This window comes from Eucalyptus grandis, chromosome 10 (genome assembly GCF_016545825.1).
Source record: "Eucalyptus grandis isolate ANBG69807.140 chromosome 10, ASM1654582v1, whole genome shotgun sequence".
NCBI classification, from domain to species: Eukaryota; Viridiplantae; Streptophyta; class Magnoliopsida; order Myrtales; family Myrtaceae; genus Eucalyptus; species Eucalyptus grandis.
Genome location: NC_052621.1, coordinates 16993193 through 17016229, shown reverse-complemented (window position 1 = coordinate 17016229; position 23037 = coordinate 16993193). Strand labels below are relative to the sequence as shown.

Here is a 23037-nt window from a genome sequence, read left to right as displayed (position 1 = left end):
ATATAATGATGATCGTCTTTCAAGATCAAGGCACAAACAGATTGAGAACCCTCACGAAGAAAAAAATTACTTTTTTCGTTTTCTCTCTTTCTATCCTCTCTATTTTCTTTTTTAGCGTCTTAACGGCCAATCTTTCTATTGCTAATATGAATGTGTAACTTTTAACCTAAAAACAAATCTAATAGAAAAGACAAAAAAATCCCTAATAAAGATTTGGTTTCATCCACAACAATCTCCACTTGAAGACAAATACATTCAATGCACCAAGCAACTTTGCATCTATCTTTTTCAAAAACTAGTAACTAAAAAACTTATGTCTCTACAATACTTTCTCATCAAGCAACATGGAGTAATATCAATGGTAGTAGTACAAAAAATATGCTTCTCTCTATTTATTACTTTGATTGATATATTAGTTGGATTCTTTGAACCATCAATCTTTTGTAACTTTTAACTCATTATCTTTCAATGCTAAGTTAATAAAGTGATAACGCTTCTTGATATATTTAATCATTGAGCGATAAGCTGCATTTTTTGCCAAGTGCACTATATTTTGACTATCACTTCACAGTGTATTGATTGACTGTTTTCGATATAGCTCATTTATATAATCTTGTAACCACATGATTTCCTTAGAGGTTTCCGTGATCGTCATATATTCCACTTCTATCATTAATAAAGCCACTACTTTTTGTAGTTGAGATACCCAACTCACTACTGTACCTACAATTATAAAGATATGCAAGTGGTACTCTTACCATTATTTCGATCATTCGAGTAATCCGCATCTACATAACCCTGCAACTCTATAGATATACCATCATAACAAAGACAATAATTTGACATACTTGCTAGATATCTCAATATCCATTTCACTGCATGCCAATGCTCTATACTCTGGTTTTACATATGTCGACTTAACTCTCATTACTTGTGCAATGTTTGGTTTCATGCTCACCATGGCATATATCAAACTCCCATTGCTTGGTTTCATGCTCACCATGGCATATATCAAACTCCCATTGCTGATGTATATGGAACTATCACCATCTCATCTTTCAAAGCTCGAGTGCTAGAACACATATCCTTTAAAAGTTTGAAGTGACTCGTTAAAGGAGTCGCAATCGATTTTCCCTTGTCCACATTAAGTCTCTTTAACACATTATTCACATAATCTTTCTACAACAGCCATAATTTCTTTTTTTCCCTATCATTTATGATTTTCATGCCTAAAATATTCTTAGCCTCTCTCAAGTCTTTCATAGTAAACCGCAATGATAACATCTTCTTTCACTTTTACGATTCTCTTCATAGTGGAGCTAACCACCAGCATGTCATCCATATTTAAAGAGATATACATGATATCACCATTGTCATACTGGTGAAAATAAATACAATGATTAGACTTATAGTGTGCAAATCTTTTTCTTCCATTAAACTATCAAACTTCAGGTACCCTTATCGCGGAACTTGTTTTAAGCCATACAAGCTTTTTTTTAAGCGACATACCATGTGCTCTTTACCTTTTACTTTAAAACCTTTAAATTGTGCCATGTATAATTCTTTATGTAATTCACCATGTAAAAATGCTGTTTTCATGTCTCATTACTTAAGATGAAGATCTTCCACTGCAACTATATTCAGCAGAACTCTAATTGATGTCATTTTCACTATTGGCGAAAATATCTCAGAGTAGTCACTCCCTTCTTTTTAAGAAAAGCCCTTGACTAGTAAGTCTCATCTTATATCTTATACTACCATCTACTTCATTCTTAATCCTATACATCCACTTATTTAACAAAGCATTTTTTTACCTATGGACAACTTGGTGAACTCCCAAGTTTTGTTCTAAAGTAATGAGCTTAGCATTCTCCTACTGTAAGTGAGATTTGTCTTTCTTTGCCTCATCACAAGTTTCAAGTTCTTCTGAATTTATATATAAGACATGGCTTATAATAATATTAACTGATGGATAAAAAATTACCTTTGACTCCTCAAGACAGGACACTTTAGGGTTGTTAGTTTGCTCCGCATTGTTGTGTCCTCTTAAACTGCCTCCTCACTGATAATAGGCTCATCTTGAACTTTTCCTTTAGATGCATTATGATCTATTGTAACCACCTTCATAGGCATTGTGTCCAATTCAACATATTCTGGTTCTATTGCCTTATCATGCTCTGTCTGACGATCCTTGTACATCTTTTCTTTATAAAATGCCACATTTCAAATGCGGATAACTTTGTTATTCTTATTATCCCAAAACCTATAGCCATATTCATCACCACCATATTCGATAAAACTCATTATGGGACTTAGCATCAAGTTTCTTCACATCCTTTCTTGCAATCAAAGCATATATAATACAACCAAACACTTTTACATGTGAATAATTAACCTTTTTACCTGACCATTGCTCTTACGGAATTTCTCCATCCAACTCACTAAATGAACTTATGTTGATAAGATAAATAACTGCATCAATTGTGGTAGCCCGTAAGTGTAACGAGAGGCCTGCGTGTAACCTCATGCATCTCACATGTTCTAGAATAGTCTTGTTCATTCTCTCAACTACACCATTTTATTGAGGAATTCTAGAAATAGTCTTTAACCCGTGTATGCTTTCCCGGCTCAAATATTCTGCAAATTCTTTGCTTGTATATTCACCATCAATATCATACTTTAGAGCTTTTTTTTTTTTTTTTTTTTGTCGAAAGGTAGAGTTTATTTATATCATAGGCGGAAAACCGCGAAGGCCCACTACTGGGGCATTAACACATAAGAGAGCCCAAAGGCTTGAGGGAGGGGAGGCCCGCCAATTCAGGGGAAGTGTCTTCATTCGTTGGTGGCGTGCGGCTTAGTCCGCCACTGAGTTGGCTGAGCGTGGACAGTGGGCCAAGTCCACCCGAGGCATCTGCTGAAGCAGTAGGTGACACTCCTGCAAAGCCCCACATGCGTTTGACTTAGCTTGCAGTTCGTGCTTCAAGTTGTCGACTAATAGTTTACTGTTAGTTTCTACCACTTCGTCAAGTGCTTTCTCCTTCAGAAATTTTAGGCCTTCGAGAACCCCTAGGGTTTCAACCTGTAAAACTAATTCCGCCCATACCGTCTTCGTAAAACCATCTAAGAGAGTGCCGAAGGAGTTGCGGACGACATAGGCCACTGCTCCCTCCGTCGATTCTTCCCCCAGCGACTCGTCTATGTTCAGCTTGAGGCAACTGGTCTTCGGAGCTCGCCAGGTAGGTGGGTTCTTCGGTTCTTCAGTTTTTACGGCTGGTTCTTCTCCATAACCCCACTTTTGGTAGCTGTTTTGCTGAGATCTTGCTAGATCTATTACTTTGCAGACCTCTGGTTTTGTTCCTCGAAAAATAAAATTGTTGCGCTCCTTCCATACCTGCCACAGGAGGTTGCCGATTGTTTCTAGAGATGGGAGGTGCGGTTTCTTGCTTGTAAATTTGTCCAGCCAGTCATCAATTCGTTTAACTTCTTGTGCATCAATTTGTAGGTTGGTTTGCTGGCTATTCCATACTCTAGCAACCCATGGACAGAGGAGGAGGGTGTGTTCGGCCATTTCCACCTTGGCTTTACAGAGGTCACACAGCGGATCAAGTAAGATTTTTCTTTTCCACAGATTTTCCTTGGTTGGTAGAGCGTTTTGACAAGCATGCCATACAAATAACTTCACTTTTGGGTTGGTTTTCATATGCCAAATTGCATTCCATAATCTTTGTTGGAGTTTGATATGAAGAGGAAGGGTGCTCATTTGCTCTGTTTTCTGTGGTGGTGTCTCTTAGCAAGTTATAACCATTTTTGACTGTAAATGATCCATGTTTTGTGCCCGTCCATAATAATTCATCACTGAGAAAAGGGCCGTTTATTGGTATTGCAAGGATTTCCTGCGTAGTCTGCTCATCAAATAGATTTCTTAGTAGCGGTTCATTTCACCTTTGAGTCCGCGATAGGATTAGCTCCGAAACTTAATGGGGATCATTTTCTATTTGCCGGCCCTCCTATTAAGCCTCTTTTCAGCCATTTCTCTATTATGATATTAACAGATTCTCAATTTCCTATCGACCATCTAACTGAATCCGCAATAGCCTCTCTTCCAATAAGTAAACTTTTCCATCCCCATGAAGGATTACAACCAGTATCAGCATGCCAGAGATCCGAACGATTGAAATACATCCCTTTCAGTAGTTTACTCCATAACGCATTCGGATTTTTAACCATCCTCCACGCTTGCTTCCCTAATAAGGCTTTATTAACAGTGATCAAATCTCTGAAACCCATTCCTCCTCTATCTTTCCTCATCTTCATGATTTTCCATCGTTTCCAATGCAAACCAGCCTTTGAATCACTATTTTTCCACCAGAAATTTGCTATTTTTTTTTTCTCTATAGCCTTACATATTGACATTGGGATTTTAAAGACTGACATGGCATATTGTGGTACCGCTTTGCATCACGATTTCGGAGAATTTCTTTACCAGCTTTTGATATGAGTTGCTCCTTCCAGCCCTCCAATTTCATGTTGATTCGATTCAGAATCCACCCAAACATTTACCTCTTTAATGCTCCCCAATCAGATGGAAGTCCCAAGTACTTTCCTGATCGTTCTAGCTCTAGTACCCTTAGTTCTCTCTTCATATTGTCCTTTAATAAAGATGGACAGTCTTTACTAAAGAAGATCCCTGATTTGTTTAAGTTAACAGTTTGTCCTGAAGCATAACAATATTGGTTAATGACAGTTGCAACGTTTTGGCATTCCTGGAGAGAACCGTCTAAGAAAAAGACTAAGTCATCTGCAAATAACAAATGAGTTAAAGTAGGGCAGAATCTATTCAGCTTGATTCCCTTGATGTTTCCTTCTTGTAGCGCATTTCCCATCAAAGTTGATAAATTGTTTGCTACCAAAATAAATAGATAGGGTGAGAGAGGATCTCCTTGTTGAATGCCTCTGGTGGGAGCGAAAGCAGGAAGAGGTTCCCCATTAAGCTTAATATTAAATGTGACTGTGGTAACACACTGCTTATCCAATGAACCCATTGAGCACAGAAATCCATTTTCAGCAAGCAACCTTCTAGATAATCCCATTCAATCCTGTCATAAGCTTTCTTCATGTCAAGTTTTAGCACCGCTTGGAAGTGCTTCTTCCTTTTCCTCTTTTTCAATTGATGCAACACCTCTTGTACAATGTAAATATTGTCTTGAATCTGTCTTCCACTAATGAAGGCGCTTTGCTCTTCCGAAATCAACATAGGCAACCATCTTTTCAGTCTGTTTGCCAAGATTTTTGCAATAATCTTATAAGCAAAATTGCATAAGCTGATAGGGCGATATTGATCAAGTTTCTCCGGGTGGGGAACTTTTGGGATTAAAGTAATATGCATTCTGTTAAGGGCTGGATCCAAAACCCCAGATAGAAAAAAGCCTCGAACTTCCTTTAAGATGTCAGGGCTGATTATGTCCCAGTGATGCTGATAAAAAAAGTCCGTTTAAACCATTTGGACCAGGAGCTTTCTGAGCTCCTAGTTGGAAAACAACAGCACGAATTTCTTACATAGTTACTTCCACCACTAAACAGTCATTTATATCATTTTCAATTAACGTAGGATGTTGATCTAGGACAGGAGTGTAGTTGCGAGGGCCTACCGAGGTGTATAGCTCCTTGAAAAAAGATATGGTGAGGTGTTGAAGTTGTTGTTTTCCTCTGACCCACTGATTTTCTGCATTTTTCAGCATATTAATTCTATTTTTTTCTCCGTTGGATCATTGTTGCATGAAAATATTTTGTATTTTTGTCTCCCCAACGAAGCCAATTGATCCATGATTTCAAACCCCAAAACATTTCCTCTCTGCGCCATAAAATTTCCAGCTCCTCTTTTATACTCTTGATTCTACTCGTGGCTTGATAACTCTGGTCGCTGTTTGTGATGGATTGGAGCTCCTTCTTTAAGGCTGTAATGCGAGTATTAATATTGAGAAATTTCTTTTTGCTCCATGTTTTTAATGCTTGGCTGGTAGAAAGTAATTTGTCTCTCAAGCCTCCTTGGATGCAAGGTTGAGATTGCCATGCATGTTTAACTATTTCCCTACATTCACCATCTTCAACCCAAAAGGTTTCGAAATTAAACTCTCTTTGTTTCTTGACAAATTCAGCACTACTTACCACAAGGAGTGGACTATGATTGGACCCCACAGTTGGTAGGGCAAAAGCTTCAGCCTCCGGGAACATAACCTGCCAATCCATCGAGGAGAATACTCTATCCATTTTCTCCTGAACCAGATCAGCCCCTTCTCTGTTATTAGACCAGGTAAATGCACACCCTTTATAGTCAATTTCCATTAACGAACAGTCATGGATGCAATTTTGAAACGCCTGCATTCTAGAACTTTATGCCATCCTTCTTCCCGTTTTCTCCCAATAATAAAGTATTTCATTGAAATCTCCCATGCCCATGGGAGTGTATTAGAAGATGCAATCTGTTGCAGTTTCTCCCAGAGCTGTAATCTCTCCCCATATATGTTTGGAGCATGTATACAACTTAGCTGCATTTTTATGTTACCCTCATAATCAAAACATGTCAAATTTATCATTTCTTGAGAACTAAACTCCACTTCCACCTCTATTTCCTCATTCCATAACATCGCCATCCCCCCTGCAATGCCTTGCGGTTCCTCCACAAAACTATTTTGAAAATTCAGTTTTATTTTAAGACGATCTACCACTGATTTTTTGTTTTTTGTTTCCATAAGCAAGATTAAATTGGGCTTTTCCTGAGCCACCATGGCTCTCAAATTCTGAACTATCAGTGGTGTGCCCAACCCCTGATAATTCCAGCAAATCGCTCTCATTTGTGAATCGGTGGTTTATTTGGGCTAGCCACCAAAGCCCTTCCCCTAGTTTCTTCTGAAAGACTAATAAGAGTATCCTGCAAATTTGCTTCATCCAGACTGGCCAAATCAATAACTGAAGGGTGATAAGGAGTATATCTCTTTAACTTCTTTGTTGGTGAACTTTTCACAATCTTACTTTCCTTCTTTAAACTTTTTTTTTTCCAAGAAGAGGAGATTACAGCTTGCTGGACTTGCTGTGCTGGTTCAGCTGCAGTCATGATGCCTTTTCCTTTCTCCTGTTGTTGTTCCATTTGGATGTCAGGTAAGTTTACATCCATTTGTGCCCTGCTTGGAGAGTGTGTTTGTTCTGAATTTTTGTCTTCAGTTTGCTCTCCTGTAAATATAACAATTTGAGTATCATGAGAGGATATAACGTTGTCCTCCTGTGGTTTCACCTCTTCTTCAGCCACCTTTTCATCATAAAATAACTCCCAAAAAGAGCTATTTTCTTTCACCTCTGCTTTTAGCCAATTGCCAAACTTCTTGTTCTTTCTATCTCCAATTTTTGCCACATTATACGGAATTTCTTCACAATTGGTTGTAAAGTGCCCAACCCTTCCACATAAATAGCAGAATCTAGGTAGCCTCTCGTACTTAAAGTCCAACCAAACCTTCTCCTCTCCCAGATTAAATAAGATACTTGGTTTTAAAGGTGTTTCCAGGTCCAATTCAACTCTAGCTCTCCCCACCTTCTGTAACGCCACACCTTTTTTCTCCACTTTTACTTCCTTTACCTCTCTTAGTTGTTGGGCAACAAGAGACACAATCTCTTCACTACACCATTCGATTGGAAGCTCGTGCACTTGAACCCAAAATTCACAGCTTGTAAACTTGTAACATTGTGTAGGTTTATTTGGCTCCCACGGTTTAAGTATTAGTAAATTACTCGCAAAGGACTATGGGCTATTGACTAATATTCTATTTTTGTCCCTTTCAGACTCAAAGGTAAAGGACAAGATATCAGATTCACGTTGCGCAAAATTCAGGGAATCAACCTTCCAAACCCGCGTCATAGTAGAAATAAAAGCCTGGTAATTTATATTTCTTCCCGAATACAACTTCCCAAACACCGTGCGCTTGCATTCATCTAGTATCTCTGCTGAAATGACTCTTTCCCAAGGCGGAGCATCCACCTCTGTTCTCAGATTCCCAAGCCTCTTACACAATAAGGCTAGGCGACAGTCTTTTTCCCCAGATTCATCCATTTAAAGTTCCCAATAAGCAGCTGTGAAGAAACACCAGGATAGCCAGAGATCAAATCCAGACCTTACCCCCTTTTTTGCCTTCCTTCCGTTGCAGAAATACCCTCGAGTGAAGCCAGTCTACTATATTTTGCGGGAGAAAACCCTATTTAATAAAGACTCCAGAACAGCCCCCAAAAGAAAACTTACAGAGATTGGGCATGGACATATCGGCATCTTCAGCGATCCCAAGGAGCTACCCCATTTGATAAAAACCTCCAAGATGTCGTTATCTTCAGCGAAACAAGGAAAAGACGAAGGAAAACTGACCGATTCCTCACCGTAAGCTAGCGTGGAGACAAAATCAGCGAGCCAAGGAAAAGACGAGATGAAACTGACCGAAGAAAGCATACATGGTTTTGGGTTTTAGGTTTTTCAGAAAAAAAAAAAACACACACACACACACACATAGCCGGGTGGAATTAGGGTTTAGGGGCAGCTACCATAGGAGGTAGGGAGAGCTCTCGAGTAGAGAGAGAATTTCATTCTCTTGGAGATTAGCGTGTGGTTCCAGGTCCTATTCAATGATGACACTTAAGAGCTTTAATATTATAACCCATCTCTTTTTCTACCATGGTCTTCCATATTTTGAACATCTCGAATACTTCTGATTTTTTTTCTAAGAGCATAGACCTAAGTCTTCCTTGTTGCATCATCGATGAAGGTAATAAAATATCTCTAATCACCACAAGAGAGTTCCTGAGCTAGTCCCTACACATCATTTAGTTGAAAACTGACTTTCGGCCTTTATTTTGTTGCCCATTTAGTTGAAAATTGACTGCCTTCTATTTTCTATAAATACAACTCTTACAGAAATCTAACTCAACTTTTTGTAAACCCGAAGGTAATTTATTTGAGCGTAATTGCTTTACACCATTTTCATCAAGATGTCCTAAACGATAATGCCAACGAGTAGACAAATTACCTGTAGCCATTGTAGTTGTAGTCATATTACTAATATTGTCTATTTGAGAAGGTAAAGTGTATTAGTACGCTTTCCCTTTACTACTACTCTTGTCATTGATGTTATCTTCCACTCTCCGCATCCAAAGGTTGTTATCAAGCCTTCTTGGTCAATTTTATTGGTTGAGAACAGATTTTCTTTAATTTTGGAATATGCATAATTTCACGCAAAAGTACCTCTTGAGATATTCACAATCACAGTTCCTTTTCTAATAATTGGACACGTGGCCGTTTCTTCGCAACTACTTTCCTAAAATCTCCACTAGTATAATTATCAAATATGTCTTTTTACGAGATGCAATGTAAAGAAGCACTTGAATCAATAAACCACTTGTTTGTCATCAAGTCAAATCCAATAGATGAACACAAGTTTTCTAGCAAAGGTTCATCCCTACCCACATTAGCTCATTGATCCTCATCTTGCTACTTTTTTTTTTTTTTTGTAGGCTTCACATTGAAACCTCCGATGTTTGATTTGGTGATAAAACTAACACACATCTTTTACGACATGTCTTTTATCCTTTGATTGTGACCTATCACGCCCGCTGAATTTTTCTCTATTTTTACTTCTTCCACAGTTCTCCACTGCTAGTGTCGTTGAAGATGTAAATGCCAAAAAATAATCTCCACTTGAGACTTTCCTTCTCATCTCTTTGTCCACAGCATCATCCAAAGTCAAATCATCCTTCATGGTACTCGAAATTCCCTGCACCACGGTATTGTAGCTTTCTAGAAGGGAACATAAAAATAATAAAGCTTGGAACTTTATATCTAGATTTATGCCTATGGATTTCAACTGACCCGTGATCCACGTGAAACTATTAATATGCTCTAGCACAGAACCTCTGTTAGATAACTTCATATTAATCAATTTCTTCAGCAAAAATATTTAATTTGACATGGACGACTTCTTATAAATATTCGTTAAAATATTCATGGCTTCTTTTGCAGGTTGTTGTTTTTGCGATGTGGTACCCTATCTTTTTTGTTAGCCCTAAACAAATCGCACCTAATGCCTTTTGATCAATAATTTTCCATCCTGCTTCTATTGTCGAATCTACTTCCGCCATCTCGGGTTTCCAACCCTCAAGTGGTGCATACATAAAGATAGTCCTTGATTTGGAGTCTCCACCATTTGAAATCCTACTCATCGAATTTATCAATTCTGATTTTATCTTTTGCCATACTATTAACTTTCAATCGAACTTCACCAAAGAAACCCTCAATGTTCTTGATTAACTAACCCAAGCTCTGATACCAATTGTTATGAAATCACGCGCTAATTCCAGAAAAACACTTCAAGCAAACAATCCACCAAGCAGTATAATAATAAAGAATAGAATCAAAAGAACACGCTAGAAATTTGTTGTCGAAGTTCACACAAACCTAAGCTAAGTATAATAATAAAGAATAGAATCAAAAGAACACACTAGAAATTTGTTGTCGAAGTTCACACAAACCTAAGCTACATCTTCGCGTAGAGGTACTTTGTGAATTAACTAGACTTTTAAAAAAGTTGAAAAATAACGATGATCTTTTCTCAAGATCGGGGTATAAAAAGATTGAGAATTCTCACGAAGAAAAAATTCACTTTTTTCTTCTCTATTTTTTTCCTCTCTATTTTCTTTATCAACATCTTGATGGCTAGCCTTTCTATCGCTAATTTAAAGATGTAATTTTTAATCTTAAAACAAATCTAATAGAAAAGAGGGAGCTGGAGGTGGGGCTGCTATTATCACATGTGCTGGGTTGACTCTCACTTTTGCAAAGAGGTAGAATAAAAGTTAGAGAGAGAGAGAGCTTTAGAACAAGTAAAAAAAAAAGGTATGAACAATGATGACTTATAAATGGAACTTAACCATGAAGAAGAAATCACATAAATTAAAAAAAAGGTTATTGCTTTTTATGTTGTTGCTTCTTATGTGGAGAAAGCTTTGTCCAAAGATGACTTATAAAGGTACTTTTGACCCAAAAGGTAAAATGTTTGATAAAGAAAAAGAAAAATTTACAAAGGAAAGAATTCATACAATAAAGGAGTCTACAAGAAACTCCAAGGGCAAGGAAGAATCTAAAGGAAGCAAAACTATATATTTCGAGTGTAGAAAGCTCGACCACATCAAACTAGAGTGTCCTTTGTTGAAAAGAAAGAGAAGAAAATTTGCGAAGAGGGCAGAAGCTCTAAAGGTATAGGTAGGGAGCAACTCATAATGGGCATCCAATAATGAGGACATTGACGAACCAAACATTTTTCTCAAAGTAATACGGATATAGATGAAGACGCGGAAGATTCTGAAATGCATAAAATGCTTAAGGAGATTGTTTGCTGATTTGAGAAAAGCCATGATGAAAAGCTCCGACCGTAAAAAGGAAATTTCGTCACCAATTTGAAAAGAATGATTTACCGAAGGAAGAGATTCTATTCTGACCGGAGCATACGGCACGCTGGGCCCGAAACTGCAGACCGAGCGCTCACAGTGGCATGATGGTAAAATTCGCCGAACTCCAAGGGCATCCATGTTTCGTGGGGGATTCGGAACACCAGCCGGACGCGAACCGAAATCAAACCGAAGAACAAAAGTCCGGCTCGTCCAAAAGAACCGGACCGATCGACCGGCTCGCTCCCGGTCCAACCGTTTCCTCGTCGCCTCTATAAAACCGCCGTTGCTCCCGTCTTCTACCTCTTGGCGCTCTGCAAATACGCAGAGAATCAGAGCTGGACGAGCTTCTCCTCCTCTCCCGAGATCCTCTCATGAGGATCTTGACGAATACCTTCGTCCTTGAGGTCTATCGGTAGTCCTTCGGATACTGCTGATAGAAACCCTAGATCGGCCGTTCCGTCCCACAGCAATCCGTGCGGTCGGGTCTCTCCTCGCATTGGCACTATGGGAGTGGATTGCCCTAGGACTTCAGCACGACCTCGACGAGCCGTGCCGCTCTGATCGTGTGTTGATTCTCGAGAACAATCGATCCATCGGGCGGTGTAGATGGCCAGCGCGCAGGTGATTAAGCGTGCCAAGTACAAGACTACGGTGAAGGACCCCGGAACTGCTGGCGTTCTCAAAATGGTACCCCCGTTTCTCCGTTCGTGTAATCTTGTTGGTTATCTTTTTGTCCCTCGTGCGCTGCTTCATTTGATGAATCGATCCACCTCTGAGGCCCAGGTGTGACTATGTTTGAAGTGGTGGCGCAATCTAGTGTGATGGTGTTCTGTTTTTCCGTTTGAATTCGGAAACTTCGAATGTGGCGAGGGTATTAATGTGGAATGAAGTTCTGTAAACCATTGTGATCGGCGTTTAGTTCAGCTCACCGGTACATTTTTTCGATGTGGTTCGGCTTGTGAGATCATGTGACTCGTGTATAGGGCAGCGTGGGTAATGGGCTCTCGAATTAAGTTAGTTGCGATGGTATGCTTCAAAATTGGTTGGAAATGTAGTCATCCTTTAATATAACATTGCTTGATAATGAAATACAGAGTTCGAGCCTTCAAGAAAGTGGCTTTTCAGGTTGGTTATTGGAGAAGCAGTTGAAAGGATTACCATCATTGTCAATACTTCTGTTTTCTATGGTCTCTTCCTTGGTTTAGGCATAAAAGTTACGGCCTTTGTAAACTCTACTTATCATTCATATTTTGCTCCTTCTTTAATAGTAAAATTTTACTTTATGCAGGCTTGGGACAGATTTATTTTCACTCCTAATCATCCCAACTCTGCGTCAAATCTTGATGTGGAGTTTAGATTTATTAAAGGTACTTTTTTTAATGAGTGGGTCTGTTATTTTGTGAAGTTTAATAGGCCAGTCTCTTCAGAGGCAAGGTTTGCTTTTGGAAGTAAATGCTGAGTTTTGTATGATATGAACATTATTTAACAAGCGAACTGTTAGTATTGAAGATTTCTAATGCAGGACAGTCTGTATTACTTTCTCCAATTATTTGAAATGTTTTGACCCACTAGTACCCACGATTTCCATTACTTAGTGCAAGTTTATGCAGATGATAGCATGTCATGATGTTTCGAACTAAACTCTGGATGTTGCAGGTCATAAAAACACCAAGGAGGGATCAAATAAACCACCATGGCTCAACCTCACGAATGATCAAGTTAAGTTTCTGAATGACCCATTGTTATTTACTGTCACTTTGCTTGAGATGAGGATATCTAGCTTGGAGACATGTAACATGGCCATTGTGACCATGTTTTTATCTTACCTATATTTAATTAATTTTCCACTTATGGAACAAGTATTTTGCTGCTTTAGTTTGTGTTTTGTTAATTATACTCAACAATTCGGTGCTCTTTATAATTGAAGCATGACAGTCACCGTCTCTTTGCAGGGTGGAAGTTACATATTTGAATTTGAAAGCTATCCCGATCTCCACACATGCAGAGATTTTGTAGGTACGGCTAATTCTGACAGCAAACATTTTCTGCCTTCATGTTAATGTGCTGGAGCCTATTATATTGGCAAAGAGGCTAGTTCCAATTTAAGTGTCGGAGTTTTCACTGTGTTGTAGGAGTTCTTTTCATTTAACAAACAGTAGAGAACAGCTTTCTGTTATTTTTAGACGCTGTATTCTTTTCCTTTTGTTTTGCCGATAGTATTGTAAGCCAGGTTATATAATTTTTCATTTTAGCTACCACAGGAGGGATGAAACTATGACTTTGGTGTGCATAGCTGACAAGTTGTCTATGACTGTGGTTTTGTTCTTGCCATGTGTTTTAATGTATCAAAGGTCAGTGCACTTCTTTTTTATTTTTGCCTTTAATGAGGAAGGGAATCCGAGTATTGTGAGTATATTTGATTCCGACACAATGCAGATGGCTAAATGCATGCCTCATGTTGCTCCCTAAGGAGGCATGCTTTATGTAGGTTGTGCGTTTCTTTTTTTCCTTTGAAATCTTTTTGTGGGGCCCAATTGATGGAAGTCTTTGTCTCTGTTCCAGTTAGTTACATGGCCACATATTAAATAGCGTTAGTTTTGTTTTTCCTTATCACCTTTTGGTGTGAGTAATTCTCTTTTACAAGTAATAATTTATTTGTAATTTCATTCTATCATAAATCTTTATTTGGTGCTTCTTATAGGAAAATCCATTGGGAGATCTGGGGAGACTCCAACGGCTGCCTCCGGAAAGACTGATGCCTCACTTCCTGATGAACAAATCAGCACAGCTGAATTGGAGCTCCGCATCAAGCTTTTGAGAGAAAACAGGTAAAGTTGTCTTGTCTGACCACCCATGGTTATATTAAAATTATTAGGGTAAGGACTCACTCATTCTCCATTTGGCTTGGTGGTGTGAACAGTTCGAGCAGTTAATGTTATATATCCACAGGCCGTATAATGGCTTGATGTTGATTATGGCCTTCTCTAGTTGGTTTTATTTTCTAATGGCTTTCATCATGGACCTATGCCCTAAAAGATTTTTTTTGGGGAAAATAGGATCATTTCCTAATACCTATTTTGACTAGATCACATAAATGGTTTGTTACTTTGGCAGATCAACTCTGTAACCTGTACTTCTCTGTTCTAATAATTCTTTTGTTTGTATATTACATTATATCTCTTAGAATTACCTGATTTCATGAAAGTTTACCCATCACAGTGAGTTGCAGAAACTTCACAAGCAACTTGTGATTGGTGGGATCCTGACAGAAGCAGAGTTTTGGGCGACAAGGAAGGTGAGCAATTTGAAGATAGAAAGCTGCTTGGACTCGATATATTTTTATTTTTAATGGAAATGATATAGACACATATGATTACATGTAGTGATTTGGTTTTTTCTGCTGCTTATTTTATTTTTGCAGAAGTTGCTGGATCGAGAGTCAAGTAGAAAATCAAAACAACGTGTGGGCTTCAAAAGCGCCATGATTTCAGACATTAAACCAGCAACAGATGGCAGGGTATAATACCAATCTCTCCAACCAACATGCCCCTGTCATAATTTTATCCTGGATTTTGCGGGACTTGTGGCAGTTTTATTTGCAACAAGAACTTATGAGTGTTTCTTTCCTGTTTATCTGCAGACAAACAAAGTTACTTTTAGTTTGACACCAGAAGTAATCCTTCAGGTATTGTTTCTTCTCTGAAAGGGGGATATTTTTTTTTTTTAATTTCTGATTCCATTTTTTGGGTAATCTGGAAAGGTAGAAATAGGCAGGCTTTTAAAAATGAGGAAAGTTCTGTATGTGCTGTAAAGGGTAGTTGGCTTTCCACCTTATCCTTTTGGCATTGTGTCTGAGAGCTCTTTGACAGTGAGTCTCTTTTCAAATTTTCAGTTGTTTTCTAGCTTCTAGGTTGTAACGGAAGGGCACTCCCTTGCTGCTCTTTAATATACTTGCCTTCTTCCCAAAGAGGGTGATCATTTCCTGGTGTCACTGCCACACAACTATACTGAATCTTTGCTAAGAGCTGAATTTTGGATGCAAGTCATTAATAGGGAATCATAAATCCTTAACCATTTTGTTCAGACATGAATCTGAGTATCACCAGGTGGAATGTCTAATATATAAAATGCAAAATAATGGGCAGTAAAAATGTAAAATGCAGAGAAGTTTAAACATGCATTTTGGTTATGAATAATGTGGCTTAGACACTTGTGCCCATGCTTACTGGAACAAAGGAATGCTTCTTTGTCTCGGTCTTGAGTAGTGTGGAAAAGACATTTCTGCTCAGTCTTGAGTAATGTGGAAGAGACATTTCTAATAGTATTGTGTATCTGTATATAGTGTGTTTAGCATGAGATGCGCTCTCTTTGCACCTCTTTTTTTATCTGTCTAGGACAGAAAGATGTTGGTATTGTTTTGGTGGAGATTGGCCTGATGTATACATTCCTAATATTAAAGTAATACTTATTTCCATTCTACTTTTGAATTGCTAATGTGTACTTGTACCCCAGATTTTTGCTGAGAAGCCTGCGGTTCATGCAGCATTCTTGAAATATGTTCCCAAAAAGGTAATTGGAATGTTGCTGCTTGTTTCATCATTTTCCAGACTTGTCGCCCCTGTAAATACTTACGTTGTGATGAAGCATTTGCTTATTGTTCGTTAGATTGTTCAAAGCAACACATGACCCTGAACTATGGTTTCTTGAATCATTTCCTGTACTTCAGATGACGGAGAAGGACTTCTGGACCAAGTACTTTAAAGCAGAGTACCTTCACAGCACAAGAAATGCTGTTGCTGCTGCTGCGGAGGCTGCTGAAGATGAAGAGCTTGCTATTTTTCTCAGGAATGATGATATATTGGCCAAGGAAGCACGGCAGAAGGTGCTTGTTTTGGAATTTGAGACGCTTCTGACTCTTATACTTGAGAATGTTTGAGAGAATTTCCTCTCATGTTTCCTTCTTTCTTGTTTAGTCTGCATTGATGTTTGAGTTTTTCTAACAGTTTGCTTTTTTTGCAGATCCGGCGGGTTGATCCTACTGTAAACATGGAAGCTGACCAAGGAGATGACTACATGCACTTGCCTGTATGATGATTGTGCATTAGTCTGGTTATAATTTCACATGTGTCCTTGTGACTATGTACATCTGAACTCTGGTTTCCTTGAAAATCCTTTCCCATATTGCTTGGAGAACCAGTTGACCTGCTATTGCTAGCTATATGGGATCAAATTTGTTACACTAGCCATCTTGAAGTGCCTTTCAAGTAACTATTGTGTGAAGAAATCACCTTGCTTGAAGAGCAAGTATAAATTTTCTGCTACCTTTGTCTATTTGACTTTTCTCTAGGGCATTGCATGGCTTACTTTAGGACTGTCTCAAGTTTTTAATTGATGATGACATGCTGACAATAGGGTCGACACAAAAGATGGAGCTAAACTTCAAATCAGTTTGCATGTTTTGGACATGCAGGATCATGGACTTTTTCGTGACGGTGGCAAAGATATAATTGAATCTCAGTATGAGCTTTACAGGAGGACTTTAGCTCACGACCTGAATCGGCATGCTGCAGTTGTGCTTGAGGGAAGAACAGTAGGTGGGTGATAACTTTTCAATAATTAGTGTTTTCATGTACAATAATACCTCACTTTAAGTTTTAACTCTAGGCTTTTTGTTAATCTTAGATTTTAGACATGAGAAATGAGGTCTGAGTTGGAATAAAGTTTTTCCTCTTTTCTTAATGTTTTTAATCTTTAGACTTAGGCATGTGAGGTTAAACCTATGCCTTTCTAAATGATCATGCAGAGGTGGAATTGGAAGACACAAGGACAGTTGCAGAGGCACTTGCCAAGTTGAAACGGGGTTAGCCCAATTCCTAATTCTACTGTCAAATTAATTCTTTGGTTCTTCTATCGTGACTCAATATTTTCCATTTTCTACTATTCATATAGTTGAGTCCGCTAATGAGGATTCTGATGGGACCGCCAATCAGGGGATATTGGAAAGGATTGCTCGTATCACAGAGATTGAGGACCTTCAGGCATCTCATGGCCCGCCACTTGCTCCACTCTGCATAAAAGTATATCATTATTTACCTCTGAAAACTTTTAAGTTGCAAAACAGATACCGTGAAATGGATGCTTCATGTCAGTTTGCATCCAGGATCCTCGAGACTACTTTGATTCCCAGCAAGTCATTGCCGTTAAAGCCCCAGCAGCAGAGGGAAAAAAGTGCAATTTGAGCTCCAGAGAAGCGTACGGATCTCTGAGGGACTCAATATCACAGACTAAACAAATGGGACTTCTTAATCCTGTTGTAAAGACTAAAGATGCTCTGCAGGTAAAAGTCTTTTCTTAAGTTATTGCTCAGCACTCATACAGCTGTGGGACTAGTATGCTGAATATTTGTTTGCCAATGCTAGCTCATATGAGTTCCCTTCCTTAATGCATGGTATAGGTTTTCAATGCACTTTCCCATGATATATCAAGAACCAAATATGACGTTGGAAAGAATCCTCAGGATAGTGTTCTGGACAAGTTGCCAAGCACAACCAAGGAGCAGCTTCTTCATGTAAGTTGACAACTCACCCAAGTTTTTGCTTTTTGATGTCTCCTGATAATAATTTGGTCATATTGTCTAAGTTATCATTGCAACTATTCTTGATGACAGCATTGGACGTCCATACAAGAATTATTGAGGCACTTTTGGTCATCATATCCAATTACAAGTTCTTACCTTTATGCAAAGGTAAATGTTTGTTATTTCTCCTTGGTCACTATTAGGGGGTCTCATTAAAGGTTGAACAAAGGACCCTTGACAGCCAATATACTGCAAATGTGATAGGTAATTTTGTGTGTGTGGAAGTCACATGCTGAGGTATAACACTAATTCTATTGAGGTTATGAGTATCATTAATATAGTTGCGGGGTTTGACAGCAAGCCCTATTAGTAGATTTCTCTTTAAACTTACATGACTACCCAGTTATGGCCCTCCTTGTCTGTTGTAAGCAAAAAGATAGGACACAGGGAACCGGTTTTCCCAAGACATTTCCTTTGAACGATTGCTCAGTTGGTGAAGCAGGTGGGGGAACTGAAAATTAGGATTAAGTTACAGCACTTGCCTAGGAACTTGAGTATCAATGAATTATGGAAAACTGAAGTTTCTTTGTTTCGCATTAAACTGGATTAATCACTGCTTGCTTGTTTATTTACTAATGTGCAGGTAAACAGACTGAAGGATGCCATGTCACAAATATACCCACAGCTTGAAGTATGTTCCTTGTTAATATCCTAGAATTTGTTACATGGTTGATTAATAAAAAACCTCGTGGGAAAAATATGATCCTTTTCTCATTTAAGTGGTATTGTAGGGTTCTCATCCTTAATTTTATGTTGATCTGTTTCCACTGGTGGCCTTGTAAAGGGTCATGTCTGTATGTAATCCTTGTCAACTAACTTCATGACACTATACTCTTGTTGAAAGCTTACAGTGTTTAATATGATTTTGCTCTTCGAGAATTAGAATTTAAAGAGGAATCTAATGTTAGAAGCAAATTAATAAAATGTTTTTTTTCTCCTGCTAAAAAGAAAGCAACAGCTTCTTCTAGGCATTTGAAGAATCACGTTCTTCAATTTTTTCTGTAAGATAGCCTTTTTAAGAGTTGAGAATTCATCCTGAGGCAGTTGTTTTGAAGGTGGCAACTGATATAGATTATGGATTTGTTCTCAATCCAAGCAGGCTTTGTTGAGAAATTCTCATGGCATTTGTTGAAGCTCTGCATTGCTTGTGTAAAGTGATGTTACTACATGAAACTATCATATACCTGGTCAAAATTATTGTCATTGCACATGGATGTGACTAGCTAGGTGTCTGGGAGTCTGCTTTTTGCTTCCAAAAAGCTACGGTATGTCCATTAGGGTGTTTGGCATACATACCTTGTTGGGCCTGCTTGGTAGGGCCAGGATAAAGTTGATGTCCTTCGTGGGTGGGCCTGGCTGAACTCAGGCCTGATCAATTCTGAGGCTGGCCAGTGTAAAGTAGAATGCCAAGCCCCAGCTAACCTCAACCTTTTTAATCACCATAGATCTTTCATATATCCGTGAAAGCCAGAAAAAAATTGTCCAAAAGGGAAACTTTAAAGAATATAACACTAGAGAATCATTTTTTTAACCTAAAATTAAGTGCCACCTATGTTTCCACCAATTCTCTCTTTACGAACTGGTCTTTTTGCCTCACCTCTCTGTGCTGTACTTCTGCTTTGGTCCTCAAGAGTTCTCCATTATCAACTGAAAGCTACCGGGTTTGCTTTTTTATAATTGTCTTTTTACTCATAATATGATGAACAACATAAGGTAGAACTCCACATCCTTAAAATCATTGAAGCACCTATCTAGCCACAGCAACAGTGCTTACTGGTACAACAAAGCATTCAAGTAATTTACAATAACGTCAATGGTGCTTGGTGTATCATCCAATCTGCTTCTCTTGTGACTTTCATTTTAGGATTACAAATTTTCAATGGCTTTGTTAGCAACCCCTGGCTGTTGTTTAGAACTTTTTTGAACCTTTTTATTCTCCTTCAAATTACAGGAGATCAAGAAATCTGTGCCAGCCCACCACAAGCAGCATGTTTCTGTTCTTGTTCGCCAAATGCATCAGGTATGGGATTTCTTTTTGATAACAATTGTGCCTGCAGTGAGTTTTCTAGTCTTTGTGCTGGACTTAAGTGGTTTCACTAGAAGCTATTTCATCAGAAATATGCAGAAATGCTTACTGGACCATGAGTATGAGGGACATAATGCACTGATTGATGGATATGCTGGAGAGCTAGTGTACCTTGGGGCACATAGGTGGCAAATGGACTGAGAGATCTAACAGAAACTTCATTTGATGCAGGCCTTAGATGCTGCTTTTCAACATTATGATGCAGACTTGCAGAAGCGATCTGCAAAGAGCAGCGAGAGACCAAATGGATATGTGTAGATGAATTTTATGCTTATCGTGCAAGTTTTACATGCCGAGACTAGTGGCGGTCCCTGGAAGAAGTTGGGGATGGAGAAATGGCCCATTTTTATGATATTACAAGATCGACGGCCACACTATCCGTGCTCAGTGCACTGGTTTTGCCAAATTTCCATTGATTGAATGAACTCCGTCACAGATCAATTTTGTTGTGTGCCTATATTTATTGTAGGAAAAAAAAAGCTGAGATGGGCATTGAGGCCATTAATTTGATCTACTGTTTTATAAGAGTTCCACAAATGTGAGGGAACCATCAAAGAGATTTGAGGAGAGGCACACAACTCATTTTTCCCCTCTTTTAAGTTGATATGGGCTACTATAGTGTGTAAGCTACTCTTAATCCTCGTTTTCTGCAGAGCAAGTATCACATCCGGAAGATATGCCTTTTGGCTTTTTTCTCTCTTTGAAGCTTTATTGAATTTTGTTACTTCTATTCCTACAGAGGATTGAATCTCTCCAATAACGCAATCTTGCAATATGTTTGTGTTTATGACCTATAAGAGCTGAGATAGTATTTTGTAGTAATTGGATTAGGGAAAGTTTTTGTCTTTGGCCAACAGACAAAAGAAAAGGTTTGGTAAAGGTAAAATTATAAACATCCTGTGCATATATAGGCTCATTAACAGCCTAGCATATCCAGGATGTTTTTTTTCTTTTTCTTTTTGGCTGCTTGTACTATCTAATCTAGTGTGATTTTGGTCAATACGAAGAGTTGAAAAAGGAAATCTTCAATTTTTGTCCCAAAAATATTCTGCATTTTCTTTTTTTAATATAACAATCTCACCGTCAATCCGAAACATTGGAAATTGTTTCTCCATTTCAATTGTAGAGGTTTCAATTGTAGAGGATTCAAGTTAGTGATTTCCATCTCTACCTGAAATTGTATCTCTATTTCAATTGTGTGGAATAATAATCAGAATGCGTACTCATTTTTCATTTCTTTGGATGTGAAGACTCATTGGAACTCAACAAACGTGATATTAGAAGTAGCTTTGAAGTTTCATGAAGCTTTTAGCTCATTGGAACTTCAAGGTGGCAATTTTGTTGAAGAACTTTCCAAGGCAAAAGGGTCGCTCACTAGTAATGATTTTCTTCCTTTCCTAAAGTTGTTCTTTGATACGATTTTATAAGTTTTGGGTTCTTCTTATATCACTAATAATGATATGGTGAAGGATGTATACGACAATGTTGTGAGAATGAGCACTAAAGTTTGTTGGAAATGGCTAAGAGAATGAAAACCAAATTCATTAAGTATTTTGGTAATATAAACCAAATCAATCTTACTTTGTTTATTACATGCATGCTTGACCTACGACATAAGTGGGCATATGCGGAGTGGATGATTAATGACTTTTTTTTTGGTCGATTTTTTTTTTTTTTTGTCGAATAATGATTAATGATGTTTATGGAAGCAAGCACGCATAAACTTTATGAGATAAGAGTAACATCTTTGACTTCTTGTTTAAGCAATACCGCACTGGTGTATGCTCCTGAAACAACTTGAGATTAAAGTGTGCAAGGATAGTAAGTGTGTCGAAGTCTCCCATGGTTGGTGCTAATTATATGACTGCAAAGTATCTTAGCCAAACTGAACAATAATGTTTGAAAGGAAAATCTGAATTGGATAAGTATTTGGAGGAAGAAAGTGAATGTTATAACGCTGAATTTGATATCTTAAGTTGGTGGAAAGCAAACTCTTCAAGATATCATATCATTTCTTTCATTGCTCGAGATATTTTGGCCGTGTCCATCTTGATTGTAGCATTAGAGGCCGCATTTTACATAGGAGGTCGTGTGCTTGATGTGTTTAATAGCTCATTGAGTGGAGGCTCTTATATGTGCTTAAGATTGGTTACGATCCACCCCGCTTTCACGTTTGATTGAGGATTGAAATCTTTGATTCAAGTGAAAAAATATGGTTGTAGAATATTTATACCTTGTTATATTTTAATGGATATGTTAATTTTAATTTTTATCATGAATTTAATGCAGAATTGGCAGTTAAAGCAAGGAACCGGACTCAATATCGATTTCTCTAGATGATCGATGAAGTTGGAGCTTGGGTACTTGATAACCAATGTTTTTATTTTTACCGTGAATTCACTTCTTCATATTTCGCATCAGGGACTTGGTGATTGTTGTCTTCTTCATTTCTTACTAAGGTTCAGTTAGTTTTGCCTAATATTCATAATCGGTCTTATGATGAATCCATATGCAATCATTAATATGTTAACCTTTTGTTCTGGTCTTCTAGATGATGGCGAAGGGAGCTTTGCTGATGATTTTGGTAAGACCGATAATCTGGTAAGTCTATCATGGTACCTCAACCTTTGTCTCGTCGAAATGTGGTCTTGTGTTCAGTTGACGATCTTTGCCCAGACCTGATTCTCGATGGGAACTAATCAATGGAAATCTGCAGGATGACGAGGATGAGGAGGATCAGCGGAAACCAACATGATCAAAGAATTGGAGGAATTTTTCATCGTGGTTGTTTACCAGAGGCTGGATTAATAATATTTGTAATATGCATGTTCAACTAAAT

General features: G+C 38.2%; 2 protein-coding genes across 2 annotated transcripts; one reads left to right on the top strand and one right to left on the bottom strand.

Moving 5' to 3' along the window:
* Positions 1-2854: 2854 nt before the first annotated feature.
* LOC120288726 lies at positions 2855-3568 on the bottom strand. The gene has a single exon (XM_039302848.1). It carries the CDS (start codon positions 3566-3568, stop codon positions 2855-2857), a length of 714 nt encoding a protein of 237 aa, XP_039158782.1.
* An 8213-nt stretch (positions 3569-11781) lies between these two features.
* Positions 11782-20898, top strand: LOC104422047 (general transcription and DNA repair factor IIH subunit TFB1-1). The gene is made up of 20 exons (XM_010034264.3): positions 11782-12162; positions 12764-12842; positions 13132-13193; positions 13428-13491; positions 14177-14303; positions 14695-14770; positions 14897-14992; positions 15116-15160; positions 15988-16044; positions 16202-16357; positions 16495-16560; positions 16946-17069; positions 17279-17335; positions 17425-17552; positions 17636-17812; positions 17930-18043; positions 18143-18220; positions 18696-18743; positions 20064-20132; positions 20370-20898. The coding sequence occupies exons 1-20, from the start codon at positions 12082-12084 to the stop codon at positions 20454-20456; spliced, it is 1791 nt and encodes a 596-aa protein (XP_010032566.2). The 5' UTR covers positions 11782-12081; the 3' UTR covers positions 20457-20898.
* Positions 20899-23037: the final 2139 nt, after the last annotated feature.

Bases quoted from the DNA above. Each gene is read 5' to 3' on its own strand.
- LOC120288726 (XM_039302848.1), bottom strand. From the start codon at position 3,568: ATGGCCGAACACACCCTCCTCCTCTGTCCATGGGTTGCTAGAGTATGG.
- LOC104422047 (XM_010034264.3), top strand. From the start codon at position 12,082: ATGGCCAGCGCGCAGGTGATTAAGCGTGCCAAGTACAAGACTACGGTG. The intron at 12,843-13,131 runs GTACTTTTTTTA...TGGATGTTGCAG, and splicing joins GGAGTTTAGATTTATTAAAG to GTCATAAAAACACCAAGGAG. The intron at 17,070-17,278 runs GTGGGTGATAAC...ATGATCATGCAG, and splicing joins GCTTGAGGGAAGAACAGTAG to AGGTGGAATTGGAAGACACA.